Source organism: Lissotriton vulgaris, chromosome 3_1 (genome assembly GCF_964263255.1).
Source record: "Lissotriton vulgaris chromosome 3_1, aLisVul1.2, whole genome shotgun sequence".
Lineage (NCBI taxonomy): Eukaryota > Metazoa > Chordata > Amphibia > Caudata > Salamandridae > Lissotriton > Lissotriton vulgaris.
In genome coordinates this window covers 137,021,832-137,045,005 of record NC_141689.1, presented here as the reverse complement: position 1 = coordinate 137,045,005, position 23,174 = coordinate 137,021,832, and the positions used below count along the sequence as shown (strand labels likewise).

At 44.4% G+C, this 23,174-nt stretch overlaps 1 protein-coding gene across 1 annotated transcript in view; it reads right to left on the bottom strand.

The window, feature by feature from the left end:
• The window catches only part of LOC147726095 (uncharacterized), a gene marked incomplete at its 5' end in the record, with an annotated part of 29,271 nt that extends 24,227 nt beyond the window's left edge, over positions 1–5,044 (bottom strand). Inside the window, 2 exons of the mRNA XM_086963415.1 lie at positions 3,482–3,503; positions 4,625–5,044. Coding sequence (XP_086819541.1) covers positions 3,482–3,503; positions 4,625–5,044 — 442 coding nt within the window. The remainder of the gene's footprint in view (positions 1–3,481; positions 3,504–4,624) is intronic.
• Between the last annotated feature and the right edge of the window lie 18,130 nt (positions 5,045–23,174).

Sequence of the window (23,174 nt, the reverse complement as noted above, 5' to 3'; positions counted from 1 at the left end):
CAAACTCGCAATCGATATTACCAATGGGGACATCCCCAGTGAGTGAAACTGACTTGATGCCTACTACAGATTTACAAATACCTATTTTTAATCTCTCAGACCACGTTTTCAACCATGATGAAACTGCTCTACTTTCTCGAGGTCTAACCTTTGTACCAACTGAACGAACCAATTTCTTAGACCTACAATCCAGCCTACCTAAATTCTTCAGGCGGATAAGACTGAGACAATTCTTTTCAGATAAACCAGATGGCAACTCCACCATGATATCTCCATTTCGCCCACCCTCCACCTTTAACCCCCCTTCACATGCCATGCCACCTGAAATCCTGGCATTTGAACGCCTGGTGTTAGCAGATGTGATGAACCTTAAAAACCAATCCCAATTCATACCCTACAATTTACCAATGTCAGAAAGACAAGCTTTGCAGACACTAAAGAATAATGACAACATCATTATCAAGCCAGCGGACAAAGGGGGCGGAATAGTGGTCATGAGTATTTCCAAATATGATCAGGAAATTAAAAGACAACTGACAAACCAACAACACTATCGCCCCCTGCCTAAAGACCCCCTGGAAGACATCCACACCAAAATACTCACAATCACCAATGAGGCCAAAGACAAGGACATTATCAGCAAGAAGGAGTTTGAATTTCTAAACACCCAGAATCCTCGTACTCCTGTATTATATGTCCTGCCCAAGATCCATAAAAACAATCAAAATCCACCAGGCAGACCAATTGTCTCTGGATGCGGATCTATTTTGGAACCTCTTGGCAAATATATAGACTCAATCATCAAGGAATTTGTCCCTGTTACAGACACTTACATTCGAGATACAATGGATCTCATTAATACAATAGAGGACCTACACTTTGACATCACCAACCAAGTGATGGCAGGATTGGACATAGAGTCCCTTTATACGAATATCCCGCATGATGAAGGCTTACAAGTTATTCAGACGCTTCTACTTTCCAGACCCCAACCCACCCGGATTCCAACGGATTTTATTATGAACCTTCTTAAAATTGCCCTACAAAATAATTACTTTCTGTACCGGGATACATTCTATCTTCAGGTCAAGGGAGTCTCTATGGGCGCTTGCTTTGCCCCAAATTTTGCTATCCTTTTTGTCCACAACTTCTAATCCTAACACCAATCAATCCCTTTTTGCAACAAATCAACTTTTGGCGTTGATACATAGACCACGTGGTTTTACTATGGAATGGCACTTCTGACACCTTGGACCCCTTCATTACCTGGTTGAATGGCTCCCAAGAAGACCTGAAATTTACCAGCGAATGTAAAAACAATGACCTTCCATTTTTGGACGTAACCATTCATGCTGAGGAGGGACTATTGGGCACCTCCCTGTATAGGAAACCCACCGAAAAGAATATGCTACTCCTGTATTCCAGCTATCATCCACGCGGCCTACGTGATGGTTTACCGTACGGCCAATTCTTGCGGATTCGCCGTAATTGTAAATGGCGGAAAGATTTTTTCAAGGAAGCAGACATACTTTCCAAAAAACTAATACACCAGGGATATCCCAGACGATTGGTGAATAGATCAAAGAAGAGAGCATGGTACTGCCATTGGGATGTCCTCCTCACGACTCAACCCAAGAAATCCATGTCAAGGATCCTATTTGTCTCTACATTTAGCCCACACAGTAACAAGGTCAGCGCAATCATAAAGAAAAATTGGCCCCTCCTTCGCGCCAACGAACATTTTCATGAAGCCCCGCTATTTTCCTACCAACGAGGCGATAACCTGGACAGCCACTTAGTACATGCCATCACTTGGCCAGAGACCAATCTTAAAAGAAACACCATCACAGCAGCCTGGGGCCTTCACCCGGTTGTGGGACATTACAAATGCCAAAATTGTAGTGTGTGCAGTCTAACCTTCAACACAAAGGAATTCAAAATCAATGAACGCTCATACAGCCTAAAAAATCATACGAACTGTAGATCACAAAACGTCATCTATGCGATAAAGTGCCCATGCCAACTTCACTATATTGGACAAACCACACAGATGATTAAACAGCGTATCATCCAACATAAAAGCAGAATAAACTGTAAAATACTGACCGCACCTCTAGTGGCACACTACCTAGAAATGGGACTTGTGGACACAGACATTTTTTGGCAAGTAGTGGAAAAGTCCTCTCTACCCATCCGTGGAGGCGACATCAGATCTCTACTTAACAAGGCGGAATGCAAGTGGATGACCATCTGTGACTCACAATGGCCTCAATACCATTGACGAATGGAATAGTACTGTGACCACATTAATCTACCAGTCTTTCCCTCTGACTCTGTGACCAGTCCTTTAGAATACTAAACCTGCTCCTGGGTAATCTGACTTCCAGTATCTGTATCTAATTAGGTTCCCCCTCCGTTCCAAATTACCTTGCCCCGCAAATAAAACGTCTATGACTTTGACACCTGGTGGTTTCTCCCCCCCCTTTTTCCCCCCCCCCCCCCTCCTTTTCTCTTTCCTTCCTTTCCTACATGCACGAAACATTACTGGTGTCACGCCTTTACTGATTAAACAATGTTACACCCGGCGTACGTTCATGTTTACCTATATTAGATAACTGATGAAGGTATGTGTTGGTTAATGCACATGGGCTCCCCAAGCTGCAGTCAACAGTTGAATATACCAAATGTGGTTACATGTACTTCAAACAATGTTTAGTGTAGATTCTTGTTTTTTAAGTTAAGCGGTATGACTAGCTGATAGATCGTCATGTACGTTCTTTTTTTAAAAAATGGGCCACACTTAATCATGTTGAAAGTTACAACGTATACTTTAAAATCATGTCTAGTTTGTAAATTGCTTTTTAACTGTTACACAACGAGTAAATTGTTGCTTTTCAACTGTTATATAACGACCATACTGTTGAGCTAATATGTATATGTACATTTTAAGATGCCTTATGTGCCCGTCCGGCAACACTCCATCAATAGCGTCGCCGGGCTTTGTTTACATTATCATCCGGGATTCCCTCAAGCTCCGCCTCCCCTTCCGCCCCCGCCTGCCCTGTCCAACTGGCGTGAAGACGCCTAAGTCCCGCCCACACACGGAAGTAACTTTACTCGCCGGCACGAACGCCACTGTTCTCTAGACCCGAGGATTTACTCCGGCTCCAGCACGTAGACCATAAGGTAAAGAGCATCGGAGCTCTCTTTTGCCGATTTGAGATTCCTTTTACCACCTTTAATAACGGGTTACGTTCCCGCACACTGACTGCTCTGTTCGTGTCTATCCCCTCGCAGGACACGCGCAGCTACTTGGTGAGCTCCGAACCATTGGATTGTTTCCGTCTCCCGTTTCAAACACTCTGAATAATAATTAGAAAATGACTTAAGGTAAATACAAACAGAGCCTACCATAGTTGATTTTGTGCCCCCCACCCCCCATGTTTTGACTATCAGGCATTGTGGGTGCACATGTACTGATTACACCCCTCGTGTCTCTCCTCCTTACAGGACACGTCCAGATACTTGGCGGATCACAGACGACTGCTTATATCCTACGAGCCAGTACGTATTTCCGCCCCCTTGGCACCCCTTATTATTAACATCACATTAATCTATAATTATGAATACTTATGCACCAATTTTTACTCTTCCAATTACAGTGCCCCCGGGCAGGCCCCCAACCTACTATTGACGATCGCTCCTGATCGCTTCTAAACCAAGCTTCCTCCCAGGTAAACACCTACCTTTCCAAAGTTTCCCACTGCCCAACACTCCGAGTTCCCTTCACCCAGTCCCTGACACATTCTCCTTCCTGTGCAGCACTTCCCGAGTTAGACAACCAAGTCCTGATGATGATCCTCACTAAAGTGGTTCGAAACGCCGTCGACTCCACAGCTGATTAATTGGCGTACTTTACCAATGTGGTTCAAATAATGCGAAAAACTGTAATCTGTGATATCACCTTGTCACATGATACGAGCCACCCACTGTAGATAACTTGCACCTTATTCACAGTGCGCCGTTCACGCTGTTTATTTCTTCACTTGCGTCGCCACTTTCACTTTCACGACAGTCACTTTTGTAGAGCACCAAGCTTTTATGGTTGTCATGTAATTGAGTTTACACAGTGCTGCTTATATAACTGTATAATCTCGACCATGAACGTATATTATAAATAAGATGATTTGACTATCTTGTCTTAAAACTCTAGAGTGTTCTCCTTCTTTCCTTGTAGCAATGCGAAGTGCATGCTTATTTAATTGACTGTTTAATTTTACCTATTGGGACATTGTTTTTTGATTGTACCTTCCTTACCCAGTCCTAATCAGGTATATGGGTTATACTCCTGTTAACTATAACGCATTGTAAATGCGGCGCATCTGTGGTGGTAGAAGGAGGGGATTGCATAAGGCATCTGTTCTGGTGCATCCCTGCTGATTTGCAGAGATGCGCCAGAACATGTAAATATACCCCAAGGTGTTTAACTGGTTTTGTCTGGGACTAAGTGAAATGAATACAGGTGTCTTAACTCTTATATGATATTCAATTTGAGCCAAGAGCAATAAATACCTTTTTCTCGTCCATAAAGAGAAGTTATGTGGAACAACTTCATCTTTAGGGCATGTGCATCGTACCATGCTTTTGTCGCTCTCTCTATTCCATCAGTTGCATTCCTGAGATCATTCTTTGCTGTTTTTAGTTGTTCAGGCAGTTGCACTGTAAGAACTTGTTTCTTATCTTGTAGCACTTTCTGATTACCATTCAAAATGTTTATCTTGCCTAAGCGCTCATCTATTTTTTTGCTCAATGATTTCACTTGTGCCTCGGATGCATTCTCTGCAAGTGACAGGTTTTTGTGAGATGACTCTAGGAGTTGGCGAACATTTTCAATATCTTGTGGCAGGTTGGTGCTGTTCAGCAACGTTTCAGCAACAGACGTCAAGGAATTTAAGCCATCCTCAAAGGGCGGCAGAACAGCCTGTCTGAAACTCTTGTCTGTAACAGGAGTGTCTTCCAAAATGTGACCCGGAAACACTGTACATGAAAGGGGAGAAGAGAAGAACAAAGGTTAAAGAGTAGCCAGTCATGTTTTTGAATATTTTTAGATAGGTTGGATGTCAGAATACAAAAGGTACTGCACTATAGCTTGACATTATTTTACAACTGACTTTTTGGCCTTCAAAACAGTGCTAAAATTCATGGGATCCATATGGATCTTGGGACTGGCAGCTATTCAATCATTCAATCATGGGTTTGTTAAGTGCAGCTACTCATGTGTCTCTAGGCACTGGGTGGGCGGCTCTGTTGGGTGCTGAGTCAACTGAAGAGCTAGGTCTTGAGGTCCTTCCTGAACTGGAGATGTGCACGGTTTTGCCGGAGGGGGAAGTTGTTTCAGGTCAGGACCTCGAGGTAGGGGACCTCCCATTCTGCTCTTTTAGCTGTGTGGAATGGTGGCCAGAGAGAGGTAGGCTGATCAGAGGTCTATCTAGGCAGTGTGGAAGGTGAGGCGGTTGTTTAAGTATGCTAGCTCGACGTTGTGGTTGGCCTTCTATGCGTACGTGAGAAGATTGATGGTTATTCTTCTTTTGATGGGGAGCCAGTGGAGATCCCAGACATGTTGGGTGATGTGGTTTTGACGGGGGCTTTCTAGGATCAGTCTGGATGTAGCCTTTTGGCATGTCTGGAGCTTGTGAAGGTATTTGTTGATTCCAGCATTGAGGGCATTGCCATAGTCCAGTCTACTAGTGATGAGGGTGTGCGTGACCATTTTTCCGAATTCGAAGGGGATCCATCTGAAGGTTTTTCAGAGTATGCAGACAGTGTTGTAGCAGGCCAAGCATACAGCTTTGATCTGGCAGTTCATAGTGTCTGGTCTGTCAGGGGGAGAGTGAGGGCAGTTTACAAAGTTGAGGGGCCACCAGGCATAATAGCATGCTGAGGGGGTAGAGCAAAGGATGAGGACTTCTGTATTCCCTGGGTCGAGTTTCGGGCAGCTCTTTTCCATCTAGGTGAAAACTGCTTTCATCCCTTCTTGGAAGTTCTGCCTGGTGATGTTGGGGTCCTTAGTGAGAGAGAGGATGAGCTGGGTGTTGTCGGTATAGGAGACAATGTTGAGCCCATGAGATACTCCACATTTGGTTTCTGTTGGTTCTGAGAGGTTGGTCAGGAGTATGATTCGGTGAGTTCAGCCTGTGAGAAATGAGCGTGTCCAGTCAAGGGCCTTTCCTCAGATGCTTGCTTCATCGAGTCTGGTGGCTAGTGTGCAGTGGGAGATGGTATCAAAGGCAGCTAAGAGGTCCAGGAAGATTAGGGCTGCCATTTGGCCCTGGTTGAGGAGGGCGCATATGTCGTCAATGGAGGCGGGTAGGGCGGTCTCTGGGCTGTGGTTTCTGCAGAATCCAGTTTGGGAGCTATCCAAACCTTGTTGGCTTCAATGAAGTTTGCTAACTGGGTGTTTACGCCTTTTCGATGACATTGGCTGTGAATAGAAGCAGTGAGATTGACCTGAAGTTAGTTTTTTGAACAAAGGGATCCCCAAAAACAAAACAACTATTCTTCCCACAATGCAGGCACCATTGGGCCATGGCATAAGAGTACTTACATCTGTGATAGGCATTCCAAAGTGTGTCAGTGCAATGCGTAAGCAGAACAGGGTCATATATTTGTAGATGTGCAACTGTAGGAACTGGCACTGGTTTGCTGAGGCGAGGCCCTAGCCAGGTAGAATCTTCAAATGTAATGTACTTGACCCGTAAACTGGTTACAAATAGAGTGACCCTAGGCCGATAACTTGTCTCATGGAGCCACCTTTTTCTTTATTATCACAGTAGAGAGCACCATCAAATATGCAATTTCACTATTTCTGCTGTACTAAAAAACGTTTTATTTACTGGACTAAATGCTTACTCCATTTATAACAGAAATCAAGCCCATTTATAGGGTTTGTCTCTTTGGGCTAGATCTACAGCCTTTATTTGCGGTGGCAAACGGGAAATTGACCTGTTTGTGACTGCAAAAAAAGGGCGGTGGTATGTACAAATGCTATTTAGCACACAGGTAACTTACAAAATAGTGTTTGCGAGTCGCTATTAGGAAGGGGTGTGCCAAGGGTGTCACTTCCTAATAGCATGTCAGAATGGTATAAGCATTGTTTTGGTCACAAAAAACTGGGAGTTTACCTACCTACTTAAAGTAGGTGGTAATCCGCCCACAAACAGGAAGGTGTCACAAGAGGACCCCTTTCCATTTTTCATTTTTGCTTTAAAACTCCTTCAAGGAAAATGGGCTACATTTGAAAAAAAAGTTATCAGGCCATTCCCAATGGGTGGCAAATTGTGACCTGCCTCATGAATGTTAATGAGGCAGATCCCTTGCAACAAAACAGCAACACCCAGCGATGTATTACATAACAGGGAGTCCTCACATTGACACTCCAAAACAATCACTCAATCTGCACTGTTATGCAGTGCCACAGATACCAGGCAGGTCCCTATGGGGTACTCTGGCACACAGCAGCGTAATGAGGTACAACTAATATCCAGCAGGTCAGTTGACAGTACTATGCAGACCCAATGTTCTTAGCCCTCACTCTTCCAGCTAACCCTCTCTACACTACACCCATGGGTTAGAGATGAACAGCCCTTCCCTGATACTAGGCCGATCGCGGCCAGAGTCACACTTTGGCAGGGTCCTCGAGAAGAAGGTTGGGGAATGTAGCAGGACTAATTCCATTCTGGAAGTTCACCCACAGGATGCAGAGCAGAAGCGGGCTGAGGGCAATAGTTTCTTACTGAACAATTACCCAGTTCTCCAAAGCACAGGGGCGGAGGTTATGCAGTTGTTTGACCCACTTCTGATTGCTCTCAGAAGTGTTCCTCTCACTACCCAGGCCCGTTATGGCAATAGTACCTAGCAACATGAAGTCGTCAGGCATGGTGAGAGGACAGGTGGTCCACCACACTGATGGCTCAATGGGAACAATCAATAAATGGGGAAGAAGCAGATGAGCCTCTCAGAAGAGGGAGGCACCCTTTCAGACACACATTGATTCAAGGAGCAACCAAGCAGTGCCGGTTGCACCAGACAATTCTGGCCACACATACACAGGCGTGAGTTTAGCAGGGCCGCATTGCTGTGTACCATTTTAGAATCCGAATGGATTTTCCCGATTCATGTACTAATCACGTTGCCCTTATATAGGCATAAAAATCAAGCCCTTATTTAGGCATAGCCCATGCTACCCAAATACAGGCATGGCTCTTCCATCCATTCACCAAACGTCACAACGATTTCTTCTAAAACCAGCTTAATCCGCTAGGGTCTTCCCCTTGCTTGAATATTGATTTTTCCAATCACTCTGTTAGTTTTATAATGAACAACTATTCCCCAGGGGTTCATTCATGATGTTCATATGCCCGACTTTACGTCAAACATGGCATTCCTAAAACACCTACAAGGTATAAATATACCTTGACTTGCTATGGCAAAGCACGGTGGTTCGGAGCAGTTTGACAACCGACTTGCCCGACGCAGCAAGTGTCAAAGGAAGCCGACTCTCCAGCTGATGCACTGATCAAGAAGCTGCCATGCACTTCTGAGAAATCTAGCTCTAGTGTTTTTGAGTCCCCTTGCGGGGTGTTGGGAAATCGAGTCCCGAGACAGAGATACCAGACCTCCTTCATTCTAAGGTATGGAGCTGATAGAAACCAAGAGAAACCGTTGGTAGATTTGTGGAAAAACTAAACCTATGCAAAAGACAAGACTTACTACTTCCCACGTACCAGACTTAGGTTAGGTACATTGGGTAGGCTTATTTTAGAAGCACCAGTGGAGTATTTTAGCCTCTGTATTCTGGTATCCAGGCACAATTCTTAGCTCCATGCTCACACTGCGCTACCACTTGGGTCCAGCAGACAATGTGGGCACTTAATAGAGCACTGCTCTCCATGTATCACAATTAGATGCTATGGGTTCCTTGCAGAGATATTTGATGTTCCTGAGTCCCCAAAAGAACAGGGTGCAAGCCAACAAGCCTTAGGAGGGCACACATTAGGTTGACACGCAGCAGAAGGTAGAAAGTCTAGGCCATCAACTATTCAAGGGTACACTTTCCCTTCCAAAGGCATTAATCTTGTCAGGATTCCTCCTCCGATTGTACACTGACTGTAACATTACAAGCCACGGAAGAGTGGTCCTTTGACTAAACTACATTTCCCGGTGCACAATGCACGAGTCACATCTCACGTGTCTCGGGCATGACGCCGGAAGAAAGAGTAAAGGTGGCTCTGACTTTGTAAACGCTGCTGAATATTCAGGTGATTTGCCCGCAGTAAGCTTCTTTTCTGTCTGTGGATCCTGTCGAGCTGCTAATAGTTCTGCGCTTTTTCCAGGACCATTCTTGTTTGAAGGCATTGTTTTGGAAGGTTTGGGGTGTTCTTTTCCTCTACACCCAAGTGCTTCTTTGTGCTTTCCTCTGTTGGCGGAGGTCTGCCCTTCTGGTTCTCTTTGCAGAGGAGAGTGAGTCAGTGTCTCCATTCCTCATGATATCCCTGTTGGAGAGACCAGCAAGAACACGGTTTAATGCTGGGAGACAAGCACCAAACCGTGAGTAACAGGAAGCCTGCTACTTCCTTCCCAGTGACATTGTTTTCTCGAGTGCCCGTTATTGGGATAGTAATAACATATCTGTTTTCCGGAGAGGAATATTTACAGAAGTACTTTGACCACATTTTCTAGTGCTTTATTTGTATTTTCTTTGTTACAGACTGGATGGGCACATCACAGGTTCTATTTTGGAATAACCAGAGATTATATACATACACCCACCTGATTGATACAAGACTGTATTGTTTTTCAGGTAGTATGTTCTAGGCTTTTAGGGGCAAGCCAAAGTCTAAACAGTACATGCAGTGGTTCCACAGAGTTTCTGAATCAGTACTCATCTAGTGTTGTTTTTGTCATCCTCAGATCTCCCTCCAAGCTGTTCCAACCTTTTCCTTCCCTCGCTTGACTATCCCACTAGTCTGTGTGTATTATTTATTCCAGACTTGGGGCGATCAAGAGGTCAACCCCCTGAGCATCAGCACATTCCCGAGGATTTTACAAGGAGGAATGTGACAAATCTTCCTTGTGCACAGCAGAGTTCTCTGACAGTGTGCACTAAGCAGTCCCAGGTTCTCCACTCCCATATCTCCACCAGTGTAACTCTGCCCTGCAAACATATGGCACCAGTAGTTGTACTGGAGTGTGCCTTTGAAGTTGGGGTAGTTCAGGGGAAAGTTGGGGTAGTTCAGGGGATTTCTCTTTGAACCACAGCTATCTCCCAATAATTTAAATCCTGTCTGCCATGAGGCTGAGAAATGCAGATTTTAATCTCAGTTATGAGATAATGCTCTGGTTCCCAGAGGCCAATTTCCAAAACTTCTGCCTCAAATCTATCCAGCCACACCATCAAATGGCAGAGGTTCGTTATTCCAGTTCAATACGCAAAGTATTTTTTCAGTCGATGGGGAATGCACTGATGACAAATCCCCCTTCACCACAGGAGAGGGTTTGTCACTGTGAATTCAACGATAGGAAAAACTATGATACTACTCCACTGCAATCCTTTATTGCAGCTTGAGCTAATTTTAATCATTTTCGCATGTTAACTTAAGGGTAGGTAGTGAAAACACATAGGTATTCTTCACTACCTGGGCAAGAAACATGTGTACCTGTCCTTCCTTTCACCTACCACACGCTTCACCCCTTAAGACTTACCCCAGACCTGCTCTAGTGAAAGGTCCCCTAGGAATTGGCCACTGGTTTAAAAAAGCCAGCCTGTGCATAAGTGCAATGTCGTATGCACAGGCCTGCAATGGCAGACTTGACACATGTTTAAAAAGACCATGGATGCAAGTGCGCACACACAGGCCTGACACATATTTAAAAACACCATGCCAACACCACTTCCTAACAAGTTTAGGAAGGGATCCTTCACACACTTTCACACCGCATTTATAATGGGTAAGTGCCCAGAGCCGTAGGCCACTAAAAGAAAAAAGAGCAAAACCCTGTGGTGTCCCGGGAGAGGAGATGACCACCTTGCTAGTGGAAACCCTCATGGGGTTCTTCACTACCTGTGCATGGAACACCGATGTGTCCCTGCCCTGCCTTTAGCTTACTACTTGCTCTGCCCAGCTGGGTTTCCCCTAGTGGTTATCCATTGGTAGTGGAAGTTGGAAATGCCACACTGAGCCTAAGGGCAACTGCTCACCCACAGACCTGCGACATGTTTGAAAGGCAATTCTTGAGGGCGGCACAATCAGTGCTGTGTTCCACTAGTAGCCAGTGCCGTACCTGCCCTGGGTATATGGTATACATTTTTACAGGGTACTCACAGTTAAAGCACCTAAACCAATCAGGTACGCACCTCTTCCTAGCATGGGTAGGAAGGGCATACACACTTTCATACTACATTGCAGTGGGAACGTGCCCAGAGTCCCAAGCCACAAAAGGAAAATCTGCAAAAACCAGGAGGAAAAAAAGCAAAAGGTTTTTGGCAAAAATCCACTAAGACGGGTCATGCCCAACAGCCATATTTCTAATCTCTCGAGGTAACGCAGCACAGCAACATTGTTTACTGTGCTGTTTTTCATCAATTCTTTGTAAATATACCCCTAAATGAGATTCAATTTGATTCAATTACCTTTATTTTGACAAACAAGGTCATAAAACGTAAAGCATTTTACCACACTGTGATATAAGCATCAATATTATCTGAATCAAATATTTAATAGCAAAGTACAAAAATAAGTGGCACATAATACATTACAGCACATAAAAAATGATTTAAATATTTAAAAAATATTTAAACATAAATATAATCTCATAGCATTCACTTGTTTTTTTTTCGCTGGCTGATGGCCCACATCCATCCCAAAAACGTGACAAAAGAAAATGCAATTGAGGGCCTGCAATTAGTCATTAAAATTCTCATTGCTACAATACCGCGTTTAGACCCCAAAGGTCTACATATAGGTGAAATCTGGACATACAAACAATACATTTGAAAGGGATTCCTCACTAGATGGGCAATGAAGGCAATTGCCGCCCCTATCAATATTCCAGTTTTTGGTAAAGGATTTAATTGGGAGGTATCTCACCCAGAATTGCAAATATAGTTTCCTATCCAGGGAGACAGATGTACCGGCCTAATATAGCTCAAAAGAATAGCATGTCTCGGCTAAAAGGTTTGCTTACCAAAACTGTTCTTTTCAGATAACAGCAGTTGTAAATAGAGATACCGAAGGATCAGCAATAGCTCTGTCATATCAATAACTGATAGATAGTTTGATATTTTTTTAGCCAGCCTATTTTTATTTTTTAGAGCAGTCTACTGAAATAACACCATTAAGAACTGCTGTGTAGTTGGCATTTCTTGGGTGGTCCATAATCTATGCCATAGCTTTTATACCCGGATCCATCAACAGTGGTTTGATGGGGGTGCTTTTTGGAGTACATGTTACTGTCCTCAGAAACTTATTTTCTGCATTAGTAATTGAACTAGTATCAGGCAATCCCCAAAGGTCAGCACCATGAATGACTGAACCAAGAACCTTTGCATCGTACATTTGGAGAACCTGGCAGATTGGTTTAGTTTAAGAAGTGCTAAGTTACTTTACTAAGATTCCAGCAAGTTGGAGATGCTTAAAAGACCATTTCTTATGTATGGGTTCCAAGATACATTTGGGGCCAGAGTCACATCCAAATAACTAAAAACCTCAGCACACTCCAAAATGTCCTCCCGAATAAAATGCTGCCTTTAAATGAATTTTGTTGATATAAAGACATACCCATAGTTTTATCTGTATCAATTACAAGACCCCTCAGACCACAGAATTTCTCAAAATAACACAAAGCAGGCTGAAGCCCACTCAGGGTTTTAGATTAATAGCATATTGTCATCAAACATTAGGATCGGGATTTCAGTGGCTACTGATGTTTGGGGCACCAGTAGGAGAAGAGAAAAGAAATTGAACAACACATTTTAAAAACAAATAAAACAAAGTTAGGGCCTAAAAGCACACTTGACACACACACCTTCTTGATAAAGAAGCTATCTGAAAGATCACCTTGGGATCCCCAGAAAACAATAACATTGTTATTTTCATGAAGTTGAATCAGCAAAATTAATAGAGCATGGGGAATGCCAAAGGCGTATAAAACCATCCACAGTTTGTTTTGTGGGATAGGTCGAAGGCGGACTTGAGATCAAGAAAGGCAGCATAAAGACTGCCCTTGGCAATAGTTACTATATAGAAATTGTAAGACCTGGCCTAAATTCAGATCCGATCTTGCGTGACTTTTCCACATGAAGTATACCATTCAATCATGATGCAGATGACTGCAAAGCATAACTCAAATGGACCACATCATTTGTTTGAAAGTTACATGTTCTACACATTATATATTGTGCCCGCTCCTGGAGTTGGAGCTGCGGTTACAGCTGTTCTCCATGAGAGTTAGGTACCTGAGTGACAAATTAATGATTGCAATTCATAAAATGTGATTGTAAACTCATGAATAGATTTACTAATGCCTTAATTCATTAAAATAAAGATGTTCACAGGACTGGGCAATGTACTTGTTCATGGACTGATTAAGCTGGTCAACAGGAACACTCACATTATTGTTTGTTTGTGGGCATTCAAAGACTTCTAGCAGGCACCACCCCTTCCTGGGTATGGGTAGAGGTCAAATGCAAGACTAAGTGAACATTCAAGTTGGCAAATGAGGCAGGAGATTTCCAGAACTGGTGGGTCTGAAGGGAGCAGGAGAAGGACCAGATCAAGGAAATGTGTTCTACTCGTTATTCAGGTGTCAAGATTGTGAACAGTGTTTGTATCTGCTAACATGAGGTTGCATGGATAATTGGGAACTGGGAATCTTTAGAACATTATCTTTTTATTTTGAACTTCTGTATAGTACCCACCACACCATTGTAAACAACCAAGAGCTTTACATGGGCTTTTGAAGAGCATATAAAGAGGGTCATATACGCAAAATGTCTGTGGATCAACATACAGAATAAAGATCCTCAAATGGTCCCCCTAGGGAGGGTGTGAATTCATCAGAAACAGGGGACCAGTTCACGTCCTCCAAGTGAGTTGCAAGAGCCCTAGAATGCTCTCACTCTCAGTGTACTTTAGGTTTTATAGCTATTACTGTCATTGTGCATTTTTGGACCTACTTTCAGAGGCAATTGGCTTGTGCTGGAAACTGCTCTGTCCAGAAGTAAGGAGGAGTAGCCTCCCCTTGCAGGAATGGCATTAAGAACTCGGCAAAATGAGCAAGGGTGAGCTGTGATTTTGAGCACAGTGCTGAGAAAGCACTTTGCAATTCAGTTCTCAACAGTCTGCAGACTTTAAAAATAAGAATGTAGGTGAAAGAGAAAACAGAGTAATGTAGATGCAAATGATGGGCATGCACATTTATAGACTGAGCATGAACATGTACCCAATCTAATTGACAATAGTGTCTGATGTCACCTGTATTATAACAGCTCCAGAGGACACGGACAGTGGACCCAGTATCCAATGTATTGAATAGGTGGGAGGCAACCTCATACTCCCATTCATGCAGAGTGGATCTCATATAATAACTCTTTCAGCCCCATTCAGAGTAGGAAGGAGATCAGATGACCCCAAAACTATAAAAAGAGGAGGAGGGAGGGTAGTTGGAAGAAAACATAAAGAATTTGAGCATCAGGCTGGATTTCTCCAGTGCGTAAACCAGCTTTGTGTACAAATATACTCTGGTGAAATGCCAGCCCAGGGAATATGTCCTATGGATTGCACTGTAATGTACCCAAAATGCTTGTTTGGTACAACTTTCCAGGCTGTACTGTGTGCACTGTGTGACAGGGAAATGGCAGAAATGTGCCCTATTTAAGGCAATATGCTGCATTCCTTTCCATTTACTAACACCCTTTTGGCATACTAGTGCCACTGCAGGCACCATGGCTCAAGGGTGTCTTTGTTACAAGCAGGACTGTTTTTGAGCAGAAAGGGACACCGTCCTGTTGAAAAACAATCCTGGGAGGTAAATTCCTCCTATGTGTGCTGCAGAATGCCATTGGTGCAGAAGATTGTAAGGTTCAGCACACATAGAAAGAGATAGAAATGAGAAGAAATAGAGATATTTATTCTTCATACCCCTCCCCTGAGAAGTCATATGATTTTAGTGAATTCCCATTTTTACAAGTTCTTATGAATCCTAGGATGCATCAAAATATATGGGAGTTGGCTGGGAACACCCACACAACACTCATGGAATGCCAGCCCATGGCAAAGTAATCCAAAGCAGCGATTTGCGTAGTGATGCATTATTCCAGATTACTGAAGCCACTCAGAGCCCCGCAAAGTGGCTGTGTGTGGTTTCTAAGAATCTGACTTAAAGGTTTTCATCACACATCTACCAAACTACACGGTGAAAATGTGGCACAACCCTCTTGAAAATAATCTCCATAGTTTTTGGTACATTTAAGCAATGTATTTACCACTGACCATTTTTTCAACTCCATATATTCAACCAAATCTGTTTCATTAATTAAATAAATAATTTTACCAAAAATAAATGCTGTATGCAATTTAAAGTGGCTACACAAGAGTGCAGCTATGTAGGAAGATTGAGCGGAGATCTGCAAGGGTCCATTATGCATAGGGTTGGAATGTCTATCTCACTTGTCCATATAACATGATTATTTACCTAGTATTTAATCCCTCTGGTGAGTATTGATAGTGTACTTATGCACATTTGTGTGACTTCTGTCATATAAGGTCACTTACCTGTGATCACAATTAGAAGAAAGGAAAAGAGTTGTGGGGAATCCATGGCTTTGATGAGTTTTTCTCCACTGGAGAAATCCCAGGTCCTGAAAAACTTTAAGAAAATAATTTTTGTCAATTAAGTCGAAGATTCAAGCAGTCACATCTAAAGGTTAAGCTATATAAATATATGTATATTCACTGAAAAAACATAGATTTCAGGGACGTTATAGTTAGTTGGACATTTCACTCATACAAAACCATAGAAATTCTCCCATTATAGTTAGATGAGCTATTTATAACTTGCGCCCTCGCAATGCACTGCTGATGACATCACGTATTACATAATTCATGCCATGGTCAGTGATATCACTCATGACATCACTGATGACATCTCAAATGACATCACTGATGACATCAGTGATGACATCATCCAGTGAATGTGGTTTACTTTAAATATGTATTATGTACATACCCAGCTGCATTGAAGAATGTGTGTATGTATAACTGTCTGGATGGAGGATTTAGTTGGTGTGTGACTGACTGTTTAAGTGAGTGATTAAATGTGTCTCACTAAATACATGGGTTAGTGACTAAACTGTGTGAATGTTTGGATCAGTTGTATATTGTTGTATTGGCTACTGCATCAGTTGGTCAGTAGCTACATGAGTGTCTATATGGGTCATTGATTAGGTGCCTGAGTATTAGTATGGGAGACTGAGTCCATGTCTTGTTGGGTAGGGCGTTTGCGACTCTGTGCATAGATGAGTAAGTGGTTGATTGACTGGGTGTATGAGTTTAAGAGTACATGTGGAAACAGTTGTATGGGTGGGTGAGTGTGCATATGGGTCTGTTGGTGAGTGAAGGGATGTCTCAGTGGTACATGTCCAACTAAGTACATATGTAAAAGGCAGTGTTTGTGAGAGTTGGTGTATACAAATGACTATATGTGAAAGTCAGCGATTGTGAGAGTGGCTGTATGGATAAGTGTTTAACTTGTATAAATGTATAGGTCAATAAATGGAAGTGTGATTGATAGTTTGCCTGAGTGACTAGGTGTGTGAGTAACTGTGGATGAGAGCTGGGGTATGAGTGTCTGTGTAGGTGTTTGATAGCATTTGATCGTGTTGTACTGATGTTTGATTGCATGTATGAGTGAATCTATGGGTGAATGAGTGGATGTATGTGTAGACCTAAAAATCAGTGACTACATATGTAGTAACTGGTATTGGTGTGTCTATGATTTCAAAAATACTATTATGTATTTTGGAGATGGTGTATCAAAGGTTATATTAGGGTGTGAGAAGGCGCATCACATTTTCACATGGATGATGTCATCAGTGATGTCATCAGTGATGTCACTGATCATGGCATGAATTATATAATATGTGACGTCATCCGCAGTACATTGTGGGGGCACGAGCTATAGTTAGCTCAACTAACTATAACGGGGGAATTTCTATGGTTTTGCATCAGTGAAATGGCCATCTAACTATAACGTTTCTGAAACCTAAGGTGAGAGCCACAACTAACGCTATTGAAATGCAGAGTAGGCGTTCCCATGCAAAAAAAAAAACGAAAACACCACTTCCCCATATTTCAACGACCAGCCCAATCTGTGATGCGATCCAAAAAGCAGGCCATAAGCCAAGTTAGCAGCAAGAATTTAACATCAGCCTTTTGTCGTGTTCTTATCTTGGACCCTAATTCGAAATTCCCGATTTATGCCCTTGTGGGGTTAAAATCAATAATATCCTGACAAAGGCATAAGAATCAGATTCATATTCAGTAATAGCCCATGCAATCCAAAGCACAGCACTGATACTCCCATCGACTCCTAGAAAGCACAATGCATTCTTTAAACAAACCAAGCCTCCAGCAGCCCGGGAAACCCCCCTGGTTTTGTTTTGATTTGAACAAGAACTCCTGAAGTCCTGCAAGAACTGTTAGTTCTTGGTGACGTCTTATGTCCAACCTTACGTCAAACCTCGCACCTTTCAGGTATAAAATACCAACAGTTGCCTTAAGCAAACACACGGTGGTTTGGAGCAGAGCGGCCATCTACGTGCCCGAGAGCCCAGCTGATGCGAGTGCCCTCGGAAGCCGCCCCTCCTGTTTGATGCACTGAGAGAGACGCTGTCTTTTTCTCCAGCTCCGGTGGTTCCAGCTTACCCTTGCGGGTTGCTGGGATATCGAGTCCTGAGGAAAGAGATACCAGACCTCCCGCATTCTATTACCAAGGTATGGAGCTGACTAAACCCTTAAGAGAATTCTTGATGCAGATTCTTGGCAAAATTATCTTAACCAACTTAACTTAAGACTGCTACTTACTCATCCTTTGCCAGAGTATCAGGCCTAGGTCAGGTACGACTGGGTAGGCTTAGTTAGCAGCACCAGTTTAGTACATTAGTCAATGTATTTATGTATGTATATATTTTATTCATTTTAAAGTATCATATGGCTAAGAAACCGTATCAATGCTTTTACAGTATTATTTCATAATACTACTTTTACTGTACGCACTTTACTTTACTTTAAGTATTGCAATTGTGGCAATTCATTTCTCTTGCATGAGAAGGAAGACTGCTCAATAAATAACATATTTTTATTGAAAACGCCCCTCTCTCTATTTCTCTGCATTCTGGTGAAACTAAGTATGCACTGTTGTCTATTGTTTTCACACGACCCTAGAGATATACTCTTATTCTGAGGGAGCAGAGTTGTCATGTTTATGCGGTTGTCGGAAACTGAATCCCTTCTTGTCTGAGCCAGGGAAGGTTGTCCATCCCTCTTCATTCAAGAAAGATTCCATGAAAGGGGAAACATGGCGGCGGCCGGCTGAGCCGCGGCAGTACTCCGCCCATGGACTCCTGCAGTCTCTTGGTTCGGTGCGATGGGAGTGAAGAAACCTCAGCGGTTTTGATCTCCTATGCCGTTCCGTTATACCGCTATACCGCAGAGAGCTGCATTTTGAACTTAAAACTCACTGAACTTGTAGACAATCAGTTTGACCACCATTTACAACCATTTACCTCGGCATCAGCGTTTTCTTCGTCATTCCGCTACACCTTCGCCTCCGCCTCTCATGTGTTAGGGGGAGGAGGCAAACTCAGAGCCCGCAGCAGCAGCAGCAGTGTGCGCGGCGTCCTCTCAACCTACGATCTCACTCGGCAAGCAAGAGCAGGCATCACAGCGTTTAGTGATAGTAAGTCCGCCAGCATTCGAGCCCTCGCATTCCTTAGCGAGTGGCTGGATTTGGTCACTGGCCGCCCTGGAGCTCCGGCGAGGACGCCGAACACGAGGTATTTTTTTGGGGCAGCTTGGTGCAGCGGTGGCTTCAAAGGCACAGATAAAAGCACAGCTAGAGCTGCACGAGGAGGAGGAGGGAGAGATTGTGGAGAAACGGTCCCCAGCACAGCAGCGGCGTCAGCGCAGACATCAGAGCAATAAGCAAACCAGTGATACCAGTATTGATAGCACTGAAGGGGGTAATGGGGAAGATTCTGTTTCTTTGAATTCTGCAGGCATATCACTGTGTACTGAGGAGGTTTTCCAGGAGTGCAGTGGGAAAGGCAAAGGGAAAGAGAGAGGGAGGGTGAGAAGGAAACGCGCAGTCGATGGCAAGAAAGAAACTAATAAGGCCTCTTTTCATAATGCTGAAACTAAAAATATAAATAAGTTTCCCTCCTCTGGTGTGGATACATCGATAAATCACAACGTACTGAGGGGGGTAGCTTCTAGTGGTGTTCGGAAAGAGGGCTTGATTGCAGAAGGCGTAGTCACCCACTCCACTACAGAGACCAATATCAATGCTGCTGTTGTTGCTGAGGGTACGGGGAAAATAAAGTTGTCGACCTATTTAACTGGTCAGGTTAAGGCAAAACGCTCCTATACTCCTAAGTCCACAAAAAATAAATCAAAGAACTCCGCTACCACTTCAAAAAAAATTACCCCCTCATTGCGTTCCTACTTTAAAGTGGTTCCTCAAGTGGTGCTCTTGGCAAGCAATTCTTGCTCTCCTCTTTTAAACCAGGAGGTAGGGGAGGTAGGGAATACTTCACCGGAGCTACAGATGGCCGCTAAACATGTGGAGGAGCATACTATAAGGGAAATGGTAGGAACAAATGTCTTGGTCACTGAGCATATTATTAGGGAGATGGCTGGAGCTGGAACGGATACCCCTACTCCAGATCCCTTTCTGGAAGCCGGTGTGGCTTTGAATGAAATCAGTACTTCTGCCACTGCCTCTGCCACTGCCACTGCTAAATCTATGAACGATAGTACCACCATGAACAATGGTAATATTGGCAATATAGATATACACAAGGAAGATATGGACTACCACATGGATCAATCGCGCTCCTCTAAGTCAGGAGAAGTAGGTCAATTGAATCCTGCAGACCACCTAAATGTTATCAATTTAGAGCAATCAGCGCCTTCGTTGGTACTGTTCGCACCACTGGCACCCCCACTTCCTCTAGCACCACCGAGTGTAGCATCCGGCCTTAGCCTACAGTCAGTTTTCCAGGAATCAGGCACAATATCTTCTATTGATTGCAGGGGAGATTCCAGCTTACCCAATGATACTACACAGGTTCTGAATTCAGATCTGGTTTCTACACTTCAGGTCTCTTTCCAGGCAATGTTTGCGACCCTGGCCACAGATATTAAAAAGGGGTTTGAGACTTCTGCATCAAATCAAGCCGATATTCGATGCTACTGTCAGTCATTAGATAGCAAACTTGGTGCTCTCACGACTAGGACAGAGTCTCTTGAAGATCCCGTTACAGAAGTTAATATTAACCTAAGTGCCACAAAAGCAGAACTAAGGGACCTTAGACAAATGAATCAGAGCTTGTCCGAAAGGCTGGAGACGTTGGAAAATCATGCCCGCAGGAACAATCTTCGAGTTTTGAATATACCAGAGGAGAAAGAGGGTGCAGACATCAAGCAATTCATTGTTTCTCTCTTGAAAGAGGCATTACGGCTCGATTTGTCAGAACAAGAAATAGCTGCTGATATTCAGCGCATTCACAGAGAGCCATTTCGGAGAAACTCACAGAGAACAAAGCCTAGGAAAATCCTGGTTAACTTTCTCACATACTCTCTAAAGAGAGACGCTGCACAAGCCACTAACCCACGGAGCATCTTGCATACGGAGCCTTACCCAGTAAGACAGCGCTTGTGTCAGGAGACCGAGCAGGCGACCAGAGACCATCATCCACGCCGAGTTACCGCCACCAGTCGCGCCGCCGCCTTGGGACTACGTTTCCCATCGGGCTCAGCGGCGGCGCGTTCCCCGACGCTGCAGAAGCGACGGGAGGGGCTCTAGAAAGGCAACAGCCCTCGGTGGAGCGGGTGGGAGACGCTGCACAAGCCACTAACCCACGGAGCATCTTGCATACGGAGCCTTACCCAGTAAGACAGCGCTTGTGTCAGGAGACCGAGCAGGCGACCAGAGACCATCATCCACGCCGAGTTACCGCCACCAGTCGCGCCGCCGCCTTGGGACTACGTTTCCCATCGGGCTCAGCGGCGGCGCGTTCCCCGACGCTGCAGAAGCGACGGGAGGGGCTCTAGAAAGGCAACAGCCCTCAGCGTCGCGGGACGCGAGCGGGACGCCCGGGGCTAAGCCCGGGCAAAGGGCGGGCCCTCTGAGGCCCTCCGAGGCGTGACAAGGCCAGGCTAGGCCACCACCCTGAAGACGACCACGCGGACTTGAGGTACGGCTGCTTGGTTCCTTCATGTGGGAGTAAATACGGTCATTAACGCAGGTTTAGTCAGTTTCCCTTAGTTGACCACCTTATACACCATTATTTACCAAGACCTGCGAGTCCCTCGACCACAGTTCTGCCGACAGTGTGGGTTTACGACCCTACAAACACAAATTCAAAACATGGTCAAAAGACTGGCTCCTCAATCGGCAGAGGTCGTGAACACTCTTGACTCATATGTAGTTCAAGTGGTAACCAGCATTAATAGTAAGAGAAGACAATCTCTGGGCCTAAGTCAATCACCAGTGCTGCCTGCAGATAGCCCGTCTACAAGTACAGTTATGTCCGATTCTCTGATAGGTAACACACAGTCAATTGCCGCAGATTCTGGACCTAACTCTATGATTAATCAAATCGAAGCCATTGAAAATTTGACTTCTGCTAAGGACAGTGCTGATCTGATAGACCTAGCTGACGATGCCTCCACCGAGACAAGTATTCAGACAGACGTCATAGATGAGGCCCCTCAGCTCCAGTCCCCCCCCAATCGTGCCGTTAGAGCATGCAGGAAAACAGCAGCTAAGAGAGGGGGGAAACAACAGGGGAGGAACAAGCCAGCCACTCCACCTTCCAGAAGAAGGGGTAATCCCACAGACCATGAGGTAGATCTCGAGTCCAGGCGCATATCTGATGATGATCTCTTCAACAGGATCCAGGAAATGATAGATATCAAGATCAAAACTATTATAAAGCCCTTGATCGGGAAAGTGGACAAACTGACTGCCGAAGTTAAGAAACTGGGAGGGGTCCACGGTAATTTGGCTAAGGAACTAGAGAATCTTTCAAACCTCGTCACAGACCTAATATCTACGGATGAGGATGTCCCCTCTACGGATAGAAACACGCAGCCCATTCAATCAGACCTGCCACACCCACCCCCATCCTTAACATCAATAGCCCCGAATCAGAGTGCGGCAACCGGGGGACCTCATGTCATCACCACCGACGCAACAGTGGTACTCAACCAAGAGGCCAGACCGGTCCAGTTTTTAGCGGAAGCGTTACCGCTAGTCCTGGTACTGGCCAATGTTCCAGTTTTATCACAAGACAAAACAGAGTCCAACCAGGATCTCAAGGACAAAGCCCTACATTGGCTTTCTAACAACATTTACATGGCGCAAGAAGGGTTGGACAAATTGGCAGGTGTCATAGTTTCGTCCAGGAGGGTACCTTGGATTGGCAATAAGCCAAAAAAATTTCAGGGAGACTGCGTTATCATAAATTTTTCCAACGCAGATGTTCTTCCTGAAATCCTGATTAATCTCTTCCCGCCTCAACGGCGTAATAGATCCATAGTTCCGTTAACACTCAGATTTTTTAACAACGAGACCCAATCCTCTACCTTAGCCAATGCTAACAGGCCAGCTAAGCATAGGAGCAATAGTAGCTGGGGAGGGGCAAAGGGCCCTGGATTCACTAGTGATCGGTTCCCGCCTGTACCGCAGCAAATGCCAGGAAGAATCATTTACCCATATGAGCGGTTTATCCCCCCGGCTCACCCACATGGGTTTGGACCTAACGGGTGGTTGAACGGCGAACCGGGTTACGAATTTAGCGCACGGGGCATCAGGTCAACACGATGGCAGAGTAT